Genomic DNA, 14307 nt, shown 5'->3' on the forward strand with positions numbered 1-14307 from the left:
TTCAGCATAAGCCCTCGGCACTTTGCAGCATTAGCCTGTGTCCCCAGGGACCTCACAGCTCGGGCAGGTGACAGGGTCAGATTTCCAGGAGGGACCGGCGCCAAGACTAGAGGGGGAGGTCGGCTGGCAGCAGCGGTCCCGGGCACCAGCGTGAGGGTAGGTGCCGCCCCTCGCCTACCGCTGGGGGTGTGTCCCCGAGGCCCCGCCCAGGCCCCGCCCCTTTCCCCGGCCACGGAGGGAGCTGCCGGTCGTTCCCGAGGCAGAGCTGCTGCCGCGATCGCCGTCTGTGTCTCAGCTCGGCCGGGCTGCACCGCCGCCACCATGCCCCGTGGGAGTCGTAGCGCGGCTGCCCGGTCAGCCAGGTTCGAGCGGGACTCGGGCCGGGAGTGGAGAAGGCTAGGGAAGAGGGGCCCGTCCCCAAGGGCGTGACAGCGCGACCTTGGCGGCGGCTGCGCCATCTTTGGGGGGAGGGGCGGCGGGGACCGCAGCCGCGTGTCTAAGACGGCGGTCGCCCATCCTCCCGGAGGAAGAGGGGGCGCTTCCAGGAGCCGCAGGCCCCCTGGGGTCCGGCCAGGATTAACCCGGCTTCCCCCCGTCCCGCAGCCGCACCGCCGCGCCTTCTGCCCATCCGCCCGCGCACCCGCCGCCCTCGGCCGCGGCCCAGGCCCCAGCGCCTTCAGGCCAGCCGGGCCTGATGGCGCAGATGGCGTCCACGGCCGCAGGGGTAGCCGTGGGCTCGGCCGTGGGACACGTGATGGGCAGCGCCCTGACCGGAGCCTTCAGCGGGGGTAACTCAGAGCCTGCCCAGCCTGCCGCTCAGCAGGTGAGCAGGGAGCTCCGGAGAAACAGAGACCCCTCGGAAGGACACATGCAGGGAGCTGCGGGACTGTCCCACGAGTGCCGAGGGCCCAGGACTTTGCCTAAGCGGGGTCCTGGTCCCCACTCTGCTGTTGGCCTCCTGTCACTCACAGGCAGGCTCTCAGCCCCAACTCTGAGCTCAGGGTCCCTACAGTTTCAGGGACAGACACCAACCAGCCCTTTAAAAATGGGGAAGCCAAGGCCTTTAGAGGTTCAGAGACCGGCCCATGTGACCTAACCTTAGCAGAGGGGAGGAATGTTCGAGTTCTGTGTCCCTGCTCTCCCAGCTCTGGGTCTGCCCTATAACCCTTGCACCCAAGGGCGAAGGATAGCCAGTGACTCTGGGCCTGTTCCCTGCTGGCCTGTCCAAACCAGGTGCCCCACCAGTTCTGAGCCAAATGCAGACTTAGTGGCACGGTCAGGGGTCATGAGGATCAGCGTGGCTACGAAGGTGCTAGAACTTGTGGGGCTGGGCCTCATACTCCAAGCCCCAGGCTTTTATGTAAAGCCTTCTCCTGCCTCCCACCATGCCCCTGCCCAGCGTGCCCATTGTGAGGCAGCTGGGGAATGCCATCTACACCAGCACTAGCGTCAGTTGAGTGGCTGTGGGAGGGCTTTGGGCTCACCTTGTTTCACAGAGGAAGCAGCAGAGGCTAGACAGGCCCTGTCTGTCTGAGTGAGTCAGCCTGCCAGGAGCCCCTGGGCTGAGACTGTGGAGAGGCAGGTGGCCCCCAGCTTTGGAGCCCACTGCTGGGGTGCCAACCCCAAGCTGACCTTGCTGTGCCATGCCCCAGGCCCCTGCTCATGCTGCCCCCCAGGCCCTGCAAATGGGGCCCTGTGCCTACGAGATCAAGCAGTTCCTGGACTGCTCCACCACACAGAGTGACCTGACCCTGTGCGAGGGCTTCAGTGAGGCCCTGAAGCAGTGCAAGTACAACCATGGTGAGCAGGCAGCCCTGGCTGTGGCAAGGGCGCGGGGGCGGCAGTCCATCTTTCTGCTCCTGCAGGCTGACACCAACCTGCGCTGTGCCTCCCTCTGCAGGTCTGAGCTCCCTGCCGTGAAGAGACTGCGCGGATGGGTGCAGATTCCTGAACGGGCCCTGCACCCACCTCCACCCTGTCACCGGCAGCCGACCACGACGTCAGATTGTACCCATGTAGCTGGGATTGGCAGTGAGGAGGGGGTTTCTCACCCCACAGAATACCCGAGACGCAAATGTGCAATTAAAAGAGTTTATTTTAGACCAAAGCCTGCCGTGTGCCTCTCAAGCTGGCTTGTCTGCTGGGGTCACCACAGATGGCAAGTGGGCTGGGGAGGGTAGATGGATGAATGTTGCCCACGGTGGAATGCTGCACCTTAAGTAAACTGGGTGGGGAGGGAGGAGCCCTGTTGTAATCTGACAGCCTCAGACACTCCAGGTGGGGGTGGTGAGGCATTAGCAAGTGATCTCAAGGGCATCTGACTCAGCTGGAATCCCTGGGGGAGCCTGTTGTCACCCCCCTCAGGGATGGTCCCTCAACCCTTCTGCCCCTGGATCCCTTTCTCTGTAGTCACTTTTTAGGGGACACCCTCCCACCCACCCCCACCCCCACCCCAAGGCAGCCTCAGGTCCTGTCTGTGACCTTGTTCCTTTTGCTAACGCAATTTCTCAGTAATCCCAGATTCTGCAAGAGGAATGCTGCAGGGTCTCTAGGCCTGATCACACAAGACAGAGGTCAGGGCCAATTGCCTTGGCTCTGAGTCCAGCCCAGACACTTGGCTGTGGTGTGCCAGGTCACAAGAAGCAGGCCCTTCAGAACCAGTGCAAGCCTCGCTGTCACACTGTGCTGCTTCCAGTCACTGAGTTCATCTGACAGCTCTGCATTGAATACCTACTGTATACAAGGCCCTACAACATGCCCGGGCACTGAGGACGTGCCTGCCCTTAAGCACTTACACTCCAGCCAAATGGTGGAGTCCTGTCTTGTTTCCAGCCTGTGTGCCATCTTGTGGGTATATGTGGGGGTGGGGGAGAGGGTTGGCACTGGGGGTCTACCTCGAAGCACAAACAAGCTGTTCCCCTGGGAAAAGGTCCCACTTCTCAGTATCAGTGTCCCCCCAGGTGTCCATGTCTCATCTCTTCCTTACCTGGCTCCTGGTCCCAGCTAGTGGGTCCTTGATGGTAAGGAGCCCACCTTTCGGGGCCTTGAAGGAGGACCTTGCTCCTGGTGGCCACGCCGTGTGCCTGTGCGTCTCCTCCGGCCATCACCCGTCGGGGGTAGGCCAGACAGCCAGCGTAGCTCCTCTGGAAGGCCCAGGAAACCTTGCCTGTGGGAGTTTGGGAAAAGGGGCACCCTCCCCACGGGGCTCCTCAGTGACACTCACCTGCCAGCTCTGGACACCAGTCACCCAGGTTCTCCAGCAGGGACTCATAGCGGGTAAGCGCCCCGCCCTCCCCCTCTGCGGAGGGACGAAGAAGGCAGATTCCTGGCTGGCCCAGGGGTCCCCATTCTGGTTTCTTACTCAACCTATTAGCAGGCCTTGGCTAGGGTCTGGACTAGATCACTGCCAAAGTGGGTGTGGGGGGTGTTGGGCAGGGTCCTGGGTGGTCCCTAGGTGCTGTTACCCTGTTGTTGGGCAATCCAGTCTGGGGAGACCTCCCTCATTCTGGGTGAAACCTCAGCCAGGGGGAGGGTTCCTGACTCATCTCAGGCAGGTGCAGCAGGTGCAGGCAAAGAGCAGCTTTGAGCAAAGTACACACAAGGATGGGGAGCAGGGCAGCTGCAGAGACAAGGTGAATAGCCCTGTGGGAGTGGGTTGGGTGGTCTTAAAGAGGGAGTTTAAGCAGGGGGTGGAGTATTCATGAGGTAGGTGGGGTTTTCTCAGGAGGGAGGGGATTTCTGGGAAATAGGGTGACACCCTCCCTTGGTCCTTGCACGGCAGGCCTAGGAGCTGTCTAGGCGCCAAGGGGTGTGAAGTCAGGGTCCACTCCATGTTGGAACCAGCCAGGTGAGCAGGTCTGTTCATACCCTCGCTCCCCATATCCCAAGAGAACAACAGTACAGGGAACGCTCAGAAGCATCTAACCGGATGTAAACCGGCCAAAGTTCCCAACCTCCTCCCAGCCCAGCTGGCTGTGTACATACTGTAACAGCCCCTCTTACCTCCCAAAATAACCCCAGGGGTCTTGGGCCCCACTTACTAATGATCTGCACGAGGACATAGGTCCCACGCTCCTGCAGCAGGGTGCTGCCCATGGGGGGGGCCTGGGAAGCCCCCTCCTCCAGGCTCACCAGGTGTCCATCCTCAGACAGGAGGGCGATGCTTGCTGGGAGGCCAGGGAGGGAGGCAGGACAGGGTTGGTACCCCTGTTTGGAGGCCCTGGGCCACTCCTCCCCAGCAGCTCTCCCTTCCCCCTCACCATCTTGGGGCACCTGCCCCCTCTGCCTCAGGTGGGCTGTGAGGGTCACCAGGCTGCACCAGGGGTTCAGCAGCTCCCTGCAGCCCGCTGTGGGAAGAGGCGAGTGGGTGAAATCCTTTACTTCCCCTAATCTGGGACCCTTGCTTCCCCCCACTCGTCTTCCCTAACCAAAGCAGGGAGCAGTGCTGGGCTACAGGATTAGCATTGTGCCCCGCCTCCGGCCGTCTCCTGAGATGCGGATGCACAACTCGAGCCTCTCATACCAGGCCTGATCCCGCTCCAGCCCCGCCTGCTCGCGGAGGAACCCGCCCCTGTGTCTAGAGCCTCAGGTGCCTGTGTGCCCCGAGGCTTGAGGACCACTGACTGAAGGGCTAAGAGACTGTGCGGTTTAAAAAAATGCCACCAGAGGAACTCCTGTGAATTTCCCAAGACCCCGCTGGAGTTTTCTCCTAAAGGGACTCCAGGCCCTGGACGGACCTCCGCACAGAGCCACTTCCCCAGATTCCCCATTCCCTGCCCCATATGCACCCCCCTTCCCTGTACTGCCCCCCTCCCCTCGGCCAGGCAGAGGGAAGCCAGCCCCTGAGTGCACTGACCCCCACCAGTCTGTGGGGACAGGCGACCCCACTTACCTCCAAACATCACTGTGATAAGCATGCTGCAGGGGAGAGGAGGCAGATGTGGGGCTTTGATCCCCCAGCCCTCCACTTCCTGATTAAGGAAGGAGCTGGGGTTGAGATCTATTCTGGGGTGGGGTCCTGCCAGGAGATGTACACTTGGGGGGACGGGTGGGGGCACCCAGGCTTATATAGGTCCCTTTCTGGTCACCCTTGGGGCTGGAGGGGTCCCTGCAGCTAGTCCAGGACCCCCGGCCTCCTCCTCTTCTGCTCACAGGGTCAGAGCAGCAGGAGACGACTGAGCCCCTCCCAGCTTCCAGGCTGGTCTCCATGGCAGTGGGAGCTGCCAAGTTGTCTGGGCAGGAAATGCCTTCCCCACCAGTTTCCCAGAAACAGGGTCTGGGGCGGGAGTATGAGCATTCCCTGAGGCAAGGCTATAGTTGGGGAACTAGCCGAGCTGTGGGGTCCACATCCCCCACCAGCAGAGGCAGTCCCCAGGCTGAAAGGGGGTCGGGTTCCAGGGGGCCGGCGCTGGCCCTTGGAAAACCCACGTGGTGAGTTGGTGGGGCTGCGGCTGTGGCCGTGGCTGAGGCGGGGGATCTTGACTATCTCTGCAGACTTCCTAACGACTCAAGGCCTCTTCCCTTCCTCTCCCCCTCTGCCTTCCTGCTCGCTCCCAACCTCTCTTCTTCTGTCCTTGTTTCTTTCCTTTAGGTCTAGTTTATTGAGGTGTGATTTACATACAGTAACATTCACCCTTGTTAGTGTTTTTGTGTCGGGAGCAATCTCATAGAACCACAACAGTGGAGGATGCAGAACACTCCCATCACCCCCCGAATTCCTGCATGACCCTTTGTAGTGGACCCCAGCCCCTGCAAGCACTGCTCCGCTTTCTGCCCCAGCCCTTTCCGGAATATCATGGAAAGGGAGTTGCACGATGCAGAGCCTTTAGAGTCTGGCTTCTTGCACTCAGCACGATGCATCTGAGATTCACTCGGGCTGTCGCGGGTATCAGGGCTCATTCTTTCTTATCACTGAGGAGGATCCCATTGTCTGGGTGTACCACAGTTTGCTGATCATTCACCTCCTTTGTTTCGGGTTATTTCCAGCTTTTGCTGATTATGAATAAAGCCGGTATAAACATTCACTTACAGGTTTTTCTGTGAAAAGAAGTTTTCATTTCTCTAGGGTAAATGCCAGGAACAGGATTGCTGGGTCATACGGTGAGTGGATCCTTAACTCTGTAAGAAGCTGCCGATGTTTTCCAGCGTGCCACACAGGAAAGCAGTGTTTTGCGTTGTCCCTCTTTTTGTCTGGCTGTGGCTGGGCCTCTGGGATGCCTAGTGGGTCATGTGTACTTGCTTCCTAGCCGTCTCTCTCTCTGGCTCTCCTTCTCTCATCTCCCTTCTGTCTCTGGCATCTTTCCCTGTCTCATATTTATCTGCACCCTGGCCCCCAACACTGGCTGGTTTCTGTCTCTCTGTTTCTATCTCTGGCCCCGCCAAGCCCTGACCAGACCTCTCCAGCCAGGGTACCCAGTGGGTGGGTATCTGGGGCAGGCCCCTAACCTTCATTGGCTCCCTTTTCCCCAGGGTTTTAGAAATCCCCTCCCTCCACCCCCAAACCCTCACCGATGATTAGGTGTTTGTGTTTGTCCAGCAGTGAGGCCTCCAACCTCTCTGCAGGGCTCTTGTGAGGATTAAATGTGGTTTGACACTTTTAAGTGCTACCGTGGTGCTCAGTGCGCAGTGAGCGTCAGAATCAGCACCGTGCATTTGGCAGCATTTCCCAAACGTATTTAAAAGAGGGCACTTTATTCCTGGGACACCACTGTATCTGGGGACCTGTGTCCTGCAGAATCAGCTCAGGAGTGGCTGCAATCAGATGCCAGAACAGCGCCTCTGCTCTGACAGCCGGCTTTCTGTCATCTGGGGGGTTTGTCTCCAGCACTTGTGAGAAGGGGTGGAGGGCTCTTGTGCCTGGAGTGTCATGAAGATGCCCTAAGGAGGTGTCAGGATGGAAAGGGACCTGTGGAGGGGCTTTATGACCTCCCCCAAGGAAGTTCTTGAGGCTGCTAGTTGACTAGAGCAGTTTTAGTTAGTTTTATTATTAGTTAGGTGTGGCAAGGCCAACAGATCAGGAGATGGTTACTGCGGAGAAGATAGTATTAAAAAGAAAATCACAGGCCTAACATGGGGTCCCTACTACTAGGTCAGATCACCAGGCCAGACTGAATGCCCGATGTAACTGCAGTTTTGGCCTCCCCAAGAAAGGTGGTCAGTCAGGCATTTGTCTGGGCAGCATCGATGAGGTAATTTCTCATGTGCCCTCTCTGTTCCCCAAAGGGAGAAGAGGTAAACCACCTCAAAAGACCCCTTTGTCCCCAAATGAAGGTGACGTCACCGCAAATAATCCCTTTTTCTGTTTATACCTTCCTTGTCCTGCCTTTAAAAAACCTCTCCCTTTCTGCAGCCCCTCAGAGTATCTTTACTTGCTAGACGGGATGTGCCCCATTCACAAATTGCTTAATAGTCAATTAGATGTTCAAATTTATGTGCCTGAGTTTTGCTTTTTAACAATAGTTTGTTCTCCACAGATCCTAAGAGGAGGGGCTGCCACACCACAGGCGGCCACCAAGAGAGGCACCAGGCTGGGGCAGGCCGAGGGAGCCGTGCTGTGCACAGGGGCCTTTATTGTGGTTTCTGAGGGGAGGAGCCCGTGGGCAGGGGAAGCAGGCTCAGGATGGGCTAGTTGGACTGCCTTCAGGGCTCTGGGGCATAGGGACCTCCCTGGCTGTCTGGTACCCCCTGGGGGATTAGGGCAGGTGGACAGCAGTCCAGAGTGAGAGGGCACCATGCTAAGGGAGGTGGTTGGGAGCCCGAGCTCTGGGTCCACTGGTGTGCACGCTCACGGGAGTTATTACTATCTCTAGGCACTGGCCCACCCTGGCAGAGCATTCCCTCCAAGGTCAGCAAGGCCTCAGAAGCCAAAGCAGCAATGTCCAGAAAATAAAAGGCACGGGCAGTACATACACTGTGCTTGGCACTGACCAGACAAGCCCTTTGTATCTGCATAACTCCTGGGCTGGCACTATGCTCATCTTTATTTTCCAGAGCAGGAAACTGAGGCACAAAGAGGCAACTGAGGCACAGTAACTTGGCTGAAATCATCTTCTTAAGAGGAGGATCTGGGATTTAACCTTGAATCCCAGCTTGGGTTGAATCCCAACCAAAGTCAGTTCCCCTCCATCCGGCAAATCAAAGGAACTGATCATGTCAAGTACTGGCATGGAGGTCCTTGGAACTCTCTTACCCGCTAGTGGGAGTGCAGATTGGCACAGCCACACTGGGATCGCTGGCAGTATTTACTAACGTGCAACATACATCTTCCCTACCACCCAGCAGTTCTGGCCTTCTGAGTCTATCCGGCAGAAATGAGAACACATGTGCACCAAAGACATTGACAGGAAAGTTTGCAGCAACTTTCTTCATAATGGCCAAAGACTGGAAAGCACCCAAATGCCTAATAACAGGAGAATGGATAAACTAAGCGTGATTTATCCCCACAATAGGTTACACACAGCTATGAGGATGAATTAAACATCGCTGCACTCACGGATGACTCTCATGAAGTTGAGCAGAAGAGAACACACTATCATTCCATTTATAGTTGTCATTCTAGAACAAGCAAACCCAATCTGAGTGCTGGAAGGCAGCATGATGCTCACCTTGTGGGTGCAGGAGCTGTTACCAGTGGGGGAGGGGCATGAGGGAGCCTTCTGGGGAGATGGAAATATTCTAAATCTTGATCTGGCTAGAGGTTGCAGGGATGTATATATATACACATAAAATCATCAAACCATACACTTCAGATTTGTACACCTTATTGTAAGTGAGTTATAACTCAGTAAAAAAGCAGCCACCTGCTGTAAATGCCTGTGTGGATTTCTGGGCTCCTGTTCTCAAAAGGATCCCCAGGGGCCAGTACCCTGATGTTTGGGGAAATGAGGCCTGGCTGTGGGGACCCAGCACTACAACCCACACCCCCAAAAAACTCCCCCGTCAATGGGCTTATTTGCATGCCCTGTTGTGGTCCAGCAGCCTCTTCTGCCCCATGTGCCCTGAAGCACCTGGAGCCTGCCCAACAGAACACAGAACAACTCCCGCCTGCCTCCCTGCGTCTGGCCATGGCCTGCTGGCATCTGGCCCTCTTTCTTACTGGGGTCCTTCTGGCAGGTGAGCCCTCCCTGGGCCTGGCTCACCTGGGGGTGGGATGGGGGATGACCCTGGCTCCAGAAGGCTCCTATAAGTAGGCAACTCAATGTGGGCAGTTGAGAGGGCTCTGTAAAGGGCATTGAGGTGGAGGGGAGAACTGGTTACAGATGGCTCTGCTCTAGACCTGTGGCAAGTCACATCTCTGTGTGGGCTTCAGTCTCCCCATTTGTGAATGACCAAATCAGTAGCGTCCCTTCAGACTCTGATTGTTAGGGTCTTAGAAGAGACTGGAGCTGGTTGCCTTCTTAGTTTTCCACAGGGGAAGTTCGTGTGGGTGGTCCCTTCCCCACAGGGCCTCAGTCATGACCGAACCCCAGGAAGTTTCCCAGTGACCAGTTCCTGAGGTTGAGCTGATGGGTGGTACAGCCCAGGAGGCTTCCTGGGGGCGCTTAGTCTGTAGCCAGGGTGTGGAGGAGCCGGTAAGACCAAAGGAATGGGGGTCTGCAGGGCAAGGGGTGGGGAGAGCAGCAGAAGGACCCGGAGGCCCCCAGTCCCACCTCTGAACTCTAGGCCTTCATCTGAACATGAATCCTTAGGGGTGAGGCACTGTGGGGACTTAGGGCTCACCAACTCTGTGCCCCATCCAGTGCTGACCCCATGGTACTGGGCCATGAACTGTTTCGAGCCAGAGTCTCCTCTGAGTCTGACCAGGCCTTCAGGGGGAGAAGAGTGGGGACCCAGACCAGGCCTGAGTGGGTCTGTCTCTTTCAGTTTTCCAGCCAGTCCTGGCCCAGCCTGATGCACTGCTGATCTTCCCAGGCCAAGTGGCCCAGCTCTCCTGCATACTTAGCCCCCGCCATGCCACCATCGGGGAGCATGGTGTGTCTTGGTACCAGCAGCGGGCAGGCAGTGCCCCCCGCTACCTCCTTTACTTCCGCTCAGAGGAGGACTACCACCGGTCCCCTGACATCCCTGACCGCTTCTCAGCAGCCACAGACATAGCCCACAATGCCTGCATCCTGACCATCAGCCCCGTGCAGCCTGAGGACGACGCGGATTATTACTGCTCTGTGGGCTACCTGTCCTAGCCGTGGAGTGTGGGTTGACACCTCCTGTCTGCCTTCCGATTCTGCCCCTGATGTTGGGCCCCCAACTTTCTCTGAGCCTTGATTTTCCTCCTCTGTAAAATGGGCTAATAATATTCACCATGTCAACAATAACTTTTCTGAGAGCCATGAGATCTCTGCTGAAAATTGTGGTCAGTCTGTGAGTGTGGGAAGTAGGGATTCTTGGATTGTTGCAGAAGAGGAAGCACCTGATATTCTTGGGGTGGGGCACAGCCTCCCCACTAGTCCCCAGAGGCTCAGAATGGTGGCCTGGTCTTCCTGTGACCCAAGGAGCTGGAGGGAGAGAAAAAGGAACCAGCCCTTGCTGTTCCCAGCTCTGCATGGCTGGTTGTGGTCAATGCTCATGGGGTGACTGGGTCCCCATGGAGGCCAGGCTGCTAGTCTGGGGAGGGGCAGCTAGGGGTGTGTGTGTGTGTGTGTCTGGAGGGGCAGCTAGACGTGTGTGTGTGTCAGAGGCACCTGTGGGCCACAGCCGGAGGCCCTGACGGCAGTTGGCAGATGGCAGGGGTGGAGTGGGCAGCATCCTCCTCTCGGGAACTTGGGTTCTATTGGTCTCCCGTAACAGGGCTATGGCCCCCTGAAGGAGGCTTTCCCAGAAGCAGGAGGCGCGTGGGCAGCCCTGGACTGAGGGACAAGCACTGGCTGGAGGGACAGTCTCATCATCAGAAGCAGAGCTGAGCCTCTGGGAATGGGGGTGGGGTGGAGCTTAAAGCACACCCCCTCTTCCCTACAGGTTCCAAGGGTCACCCCATGTCTGGAGGCCATTCCTCAGATGCACGGAGTTGGGGATCCCAGGGTCCAGAAAGCGTCCCACCCACACTCTCCGCCATCGCCTCACTGGGCCCCTTGCCATCTCAGTTTCTGCGGGGACTGGGTGGGCAGGCGGGCCCAGGGCTACCCAGGGGGCTGGGGGAATCCTAACAGGACCCTGCGCCTGTGCGGGGTGACGGACTCCGCAGGTCCGGGAACCCGTTCCCCTCTCCAGAAGACCCCAGAAGACCCCAGACGCCCTCGCGGCTTCCGGCTTGCCCCCACCCTCAGGGCAAGTGCAGCGGGAACTCGGCCCCGCACCTACGGCGCTCCCCGGCCGCCCCTCCCGGCCTGTTTCCTCCTCCTCTGCACTCCCGCCAACTCCCGCCCATCTCTAGTTTCCACACAGCCCGGACGCACTTCGGGGACAGCCTGGAGCCACTGAGAGGGCGCGCCTCTGTCCTTGTTTCTCCCTTCCCTCCACCCCACCTCCGAGCTCGAGCCCGAGCCCGAGCCCGAGCCCGAACCCGGGAGGCTACGCCAGTGCGGCCGGACCACCGAGACGCGAGGACCTCCGCGCGGCCTAGAGCGGTCCCGGAAGTGCCCGCAGGCGGGGGCGGGGCTGGGGGCGCTCGGGGAGCCGCGGGGTCCGCGTCAGCAGCCGCGGCGGAGCGAGGCCGGATCTGCGGCGCGTTGGAGCATCTCAGGTGCGGCCCCGCCCCACTTGCCCGCGGCCCCGCCCCGGCCCAGGTGAGCGGCCCCGCCCCGGCCCAGGTAAGCGGCTCCGCGTCAGCCAGTGTGCCCAGCTGTCCCTCCGGTGGCCCCGGTTGTAGGTCTCCCCCAACGGTGGGAAGCATATACGGGCGCTGGCGTCGCCGCCCCGGCGGCGTATGCGGGTCCGCGGCAGCTCTCGAGCCCCCAACCAGGAATCCCTGACTGGACAGAGGGCCTGCCGGGTGCCCGGGCCCGGCCCCCCCCACCGCCCCGAGGATGGGGTGACGGATGCAGGAGGAGCCGGGGAAGGCTCCGAGAGAGGTGGGAAGAAGGGGTTCCAGACTTTCGGATTATCGGTCCAAAAACATTTAAAACATTGTTGGAGACAGATAAAGAACTGCCAGCTTTTTAAACAGAGTAGATACTTAAGTATGAAGGTGGTACATAGCGAGAATGGAAAGCCCCTAAGGGGTGAACCGTGGAAGCACCAGGATTGAACAGGTGGGTGGAGGAGGAGTTGCAACCCACATATACCAAGAAGGAGGGATCAGAGGGGCGGGGGGAATAACTTCCAGAAGCCAAGGGAATAAAGCATGGCATTGGGAGTGGGGGTGAGTTTGCCGTCAAGCTCAAAGCTTTGAAGCTGCCAGGTAGGCAAGGTGGGGTTAGTGAAGGGGTGGACCCACAGAGTTACACCTGACCATTTTTCAAAAGAAAGCCAGAAATCTACTGAGTTTTTATTTTGGCAGCTAACTCAAATGAAAAGGCAAAGCCCAGCTCTTTGAGAGCCAAACAAAATATGTCTGTGGCAGGATCCCCAGGCTGTCAATCTGCAGCTTCCGGAATGAAGGGTTATGAGAACGAGGTACTGGTGAGGAATGCCAGGGGGATGGGAGAGCGAGGACTGCGCAGAGAGGGACCGGCAACAGGGAGGCCGCTGCCTGCGGGAGCTGAGTGCTGAGGTCCCAGCTGAAATCGGAAACTTGACACCTGTCTCGGTGCCATACACGGTCGCATGCTTTTCTTTGGCAATATTTAAGATCTTAGGAGTGATTGACAGAGAGGGCTGGTAGTGAGAGGCTGACTGCAGCCCGGCGAGGAAGTAAGGCTCAAGCAGCTGGCCAGAGAGTGAGCTGAAGTGACATTTGCAGTTAGACTCTGGACAGATGAAGAGGGCCTAAGCTAGACAGGGCAGGGCTGGGCCGGAAGAGGAGAACCACCACCGCAGTGGGTTAATGGGCTTGATGCAGTCAAGCGAGAGAACTGGAAGAATTCTCCGAAGAGGAGGGGACGAAGCCCTGCAGTTGTCAAAGAATATTTGAGACTACTTCAGTACTGTGCTTTTCACAATTGGAAAATTCATTAAAAAAAATTTCCAAATAGGAATGAGTTCCATTACAACTATTTTGATTAATAGAGTGTGTTCTTTGAGCTAGTTATTCTCTAAGCTTAAGGCTAATAATACCTTAGCATAGAGTTAAGATGATTAAACACAATGTGTTTATAGAAGGTCTGGGAGAGTCTAGCACATAGTAGGTGCTCAGTGGACACAGCTGTTGTTCTCATTATTATGGTTCCTGAGGAGCTTCCCTTTAACCACAGTTTCTGAACAGGATCCTGAGGAGCTCCCTCAGGGGCCACCGCAGTGGGATGGGGGCTGACTGGGGTGTTCTATGTTCCTTCCTTGTCCCTACATAAACACCGCCTTTCAGCGGGAGCACCTCTGCTTTTGTCTGCTTTATTTGTAGCTCCCAGATGACTGATTTATTTGAGTAAAGAGTTCTTTGGCAAAAAAAAATAAAAATAAAAATGTGGCAATCAATCAGTTCTAGCACAAAAACAAATGGCTTTTCCTCCATCCAGTCATGTATTTATTCAACATCTGTGTGTGCAGAAATTGTTCTGTTGTTCTGGGGGCTGGGGGTTCCGAAGTGAAGAAGCACAGTCCTTGCCCTTAGGGAGCTCGCAGGCAGTGGTGGGGAGAGTCTCGCAAACAGTGTTTGCCACCCAGATGCTGAGCGCCACAGCAGGAGTGCGTACAGAGCTTCTGGGTCAGTGAGGCGGCATGCCTGAGACCAGCAGAGGCTGAAGATGCAGAGAAGACGGACTGGGTCTAGAGGATGAGCCAGTGGCAGTCTGAGAAAGGGGAGGGACCCATTAGGGGAAGGAAACAGCAGCACCGGTGAGGTGGTGAGCTAGAAGGTTAAGGGTGTGCTGAAGAGAGGCAGGAGCTGGCCTGGAAGGGCGGGGCATGAAGGGCCCTGGTAGGGAGTTGAGCTGCCTCAGATTCTAGGACAGGAAACCACACGACCAGGCATGTGGTGTGGGTGTTTGACGCTGGTGTCAGTGCAGAGGGAGGAGTAGAAGCTGGAACTAAGTGGTCAGTTGGGAGGTGGGTACTGAAACAATCTTAAGGAGTCACATGGAGGCCTGGCAATGAGGACAGAGAGGCAGAGACCCCTTAAGGCCTCAGGAAATGGACAGACAGGACATATGGAGTAACAGAGGGAGAAGGTCTAGGCTGCTCCCAGGGTTCTGGCTTGGACACCTGACTGGAGGGCGTGCAGCTGACCCAATGTAGGAAGGAAGTGTTTGCTCTCTTCCTTCAAAAACCCATCCCCAACAT

At 57.5% G+C, this 14307-nt stretch overlaps 4 protein-coding genes across 19 annotated transcripts in view; 3 read left to right on the forward strand and 1 right to left on the reverse strand.

Moving 5' to 3' along the window:
- Window positions 1-201: 201 nt before the first annotated feature.
- Window positions 202-2107, forward strand: CHCHD10 (coiled-coil-helix-coiled-coil-helix domain containing 10). Its single transcript, XM_017646197.3, has 4 exons — window positions 202-362; window positions 604-823; window positions 1653-1800; window positions 1901-2107. Exons 1-4 carry the CDS (start codon window positions 322-324, stop codon window positions 1918-1920), a joined length of 429 nt encoding a protein of 142 aa, XP_017501686.1. The 5' UTR covers window positions 202-321; the 3' UTR covers window positions 1921-2107.
- C15H22orf15 (chromosome 15 C22orf15 homolog) lies at window positions 2078-6419 on the reverse strand. 5 transcript variants are annotated; one of them, XM_017646192.3, is made up of 7 exons: window positions 5152-5989; window positions 4892-4970; window positions 4260-4346; window positions 4041-4166; window positions 3224-3298; window positions 2987-3143; window positions 2078-2224 (listed from the first exon to the last, which is right to left on the reverse strand). In XM_017646192.3, the coding sequence occupies exons 1-6, from the start codon at window positions 5206-5208 to the stop codon at window positions 3004-3006; spliced, it is 564 nt and encodes a 187-aa protein (XP_017501681.1). In that variant the 5' UTR covers window positions 5209-5989; the 3' UTR covers window positions 2078-2224; window positions 2987-3003. The 5 variants fall into 5 exon arrangements, with proteins under 5 accessions (XP_017501681.1, XP_073079779.1, XP_073079780.1 ...); XM_073223678.1 differs by having other exon boundaries at window positions 5088-5225; XM_073223679.1 differs by having other exon boundaries at window positions 4892-4917; window positions 5088-5222.
- Window positions 6420-8953: 2534 nt separating this feature from the next.
- VPREB3 (V-set pre-B cell surrogate light chain 3) lies at window positions 8954-10321 on the forward strand. The gene is made up of 2 exons (XM_017646181.3): window positions 8954-9111; window positions 9862-10321. The coding sequence occupies exons 1-2, from the start codon at window positions 8955-8957 to the stop codon at window positions 10176-10178; spliced, it is 474 nt and encodes a 157-aa protein (XP_017501670.2). The 5' UTR covers window position 8954; the 3' UTR covers window positions 10179-10321.
- Window positions 10322-11592: 1271 nt separating this feature from the next.
- Window positions 11593-14307, forward strand: part of ZNF70 (zinc finger protein 70) — a 64162-nt gene continuing 61447 nt past the window's right edge. For all 12 annotated transcript variants that reach the window (XR_012125876.1, XR_012125877.1, XR_012125878.1 and 9 more), the window contains exon 1: window positions 11593-11741. The gene's annotated coding sequence lies outside the window, so the exon portion shown is untranslated. The remainder of the gene's footprint in view (window positions 11742-14307) is intronic.

This window comes from Manis javanica, chromosome 15, assembly GCF_040802235.1.
Source record: "Manis javanica isolate MJ-LG chromosome 15, MJ_LKY, whole genome shotgun sequence".
Taxonomy (NCBI): domain Eukaryota; kingdom Metazoa; phylum Chordata; class Mammalia; order Pholidota; family Manidae; genus Manis; species Manis javanica.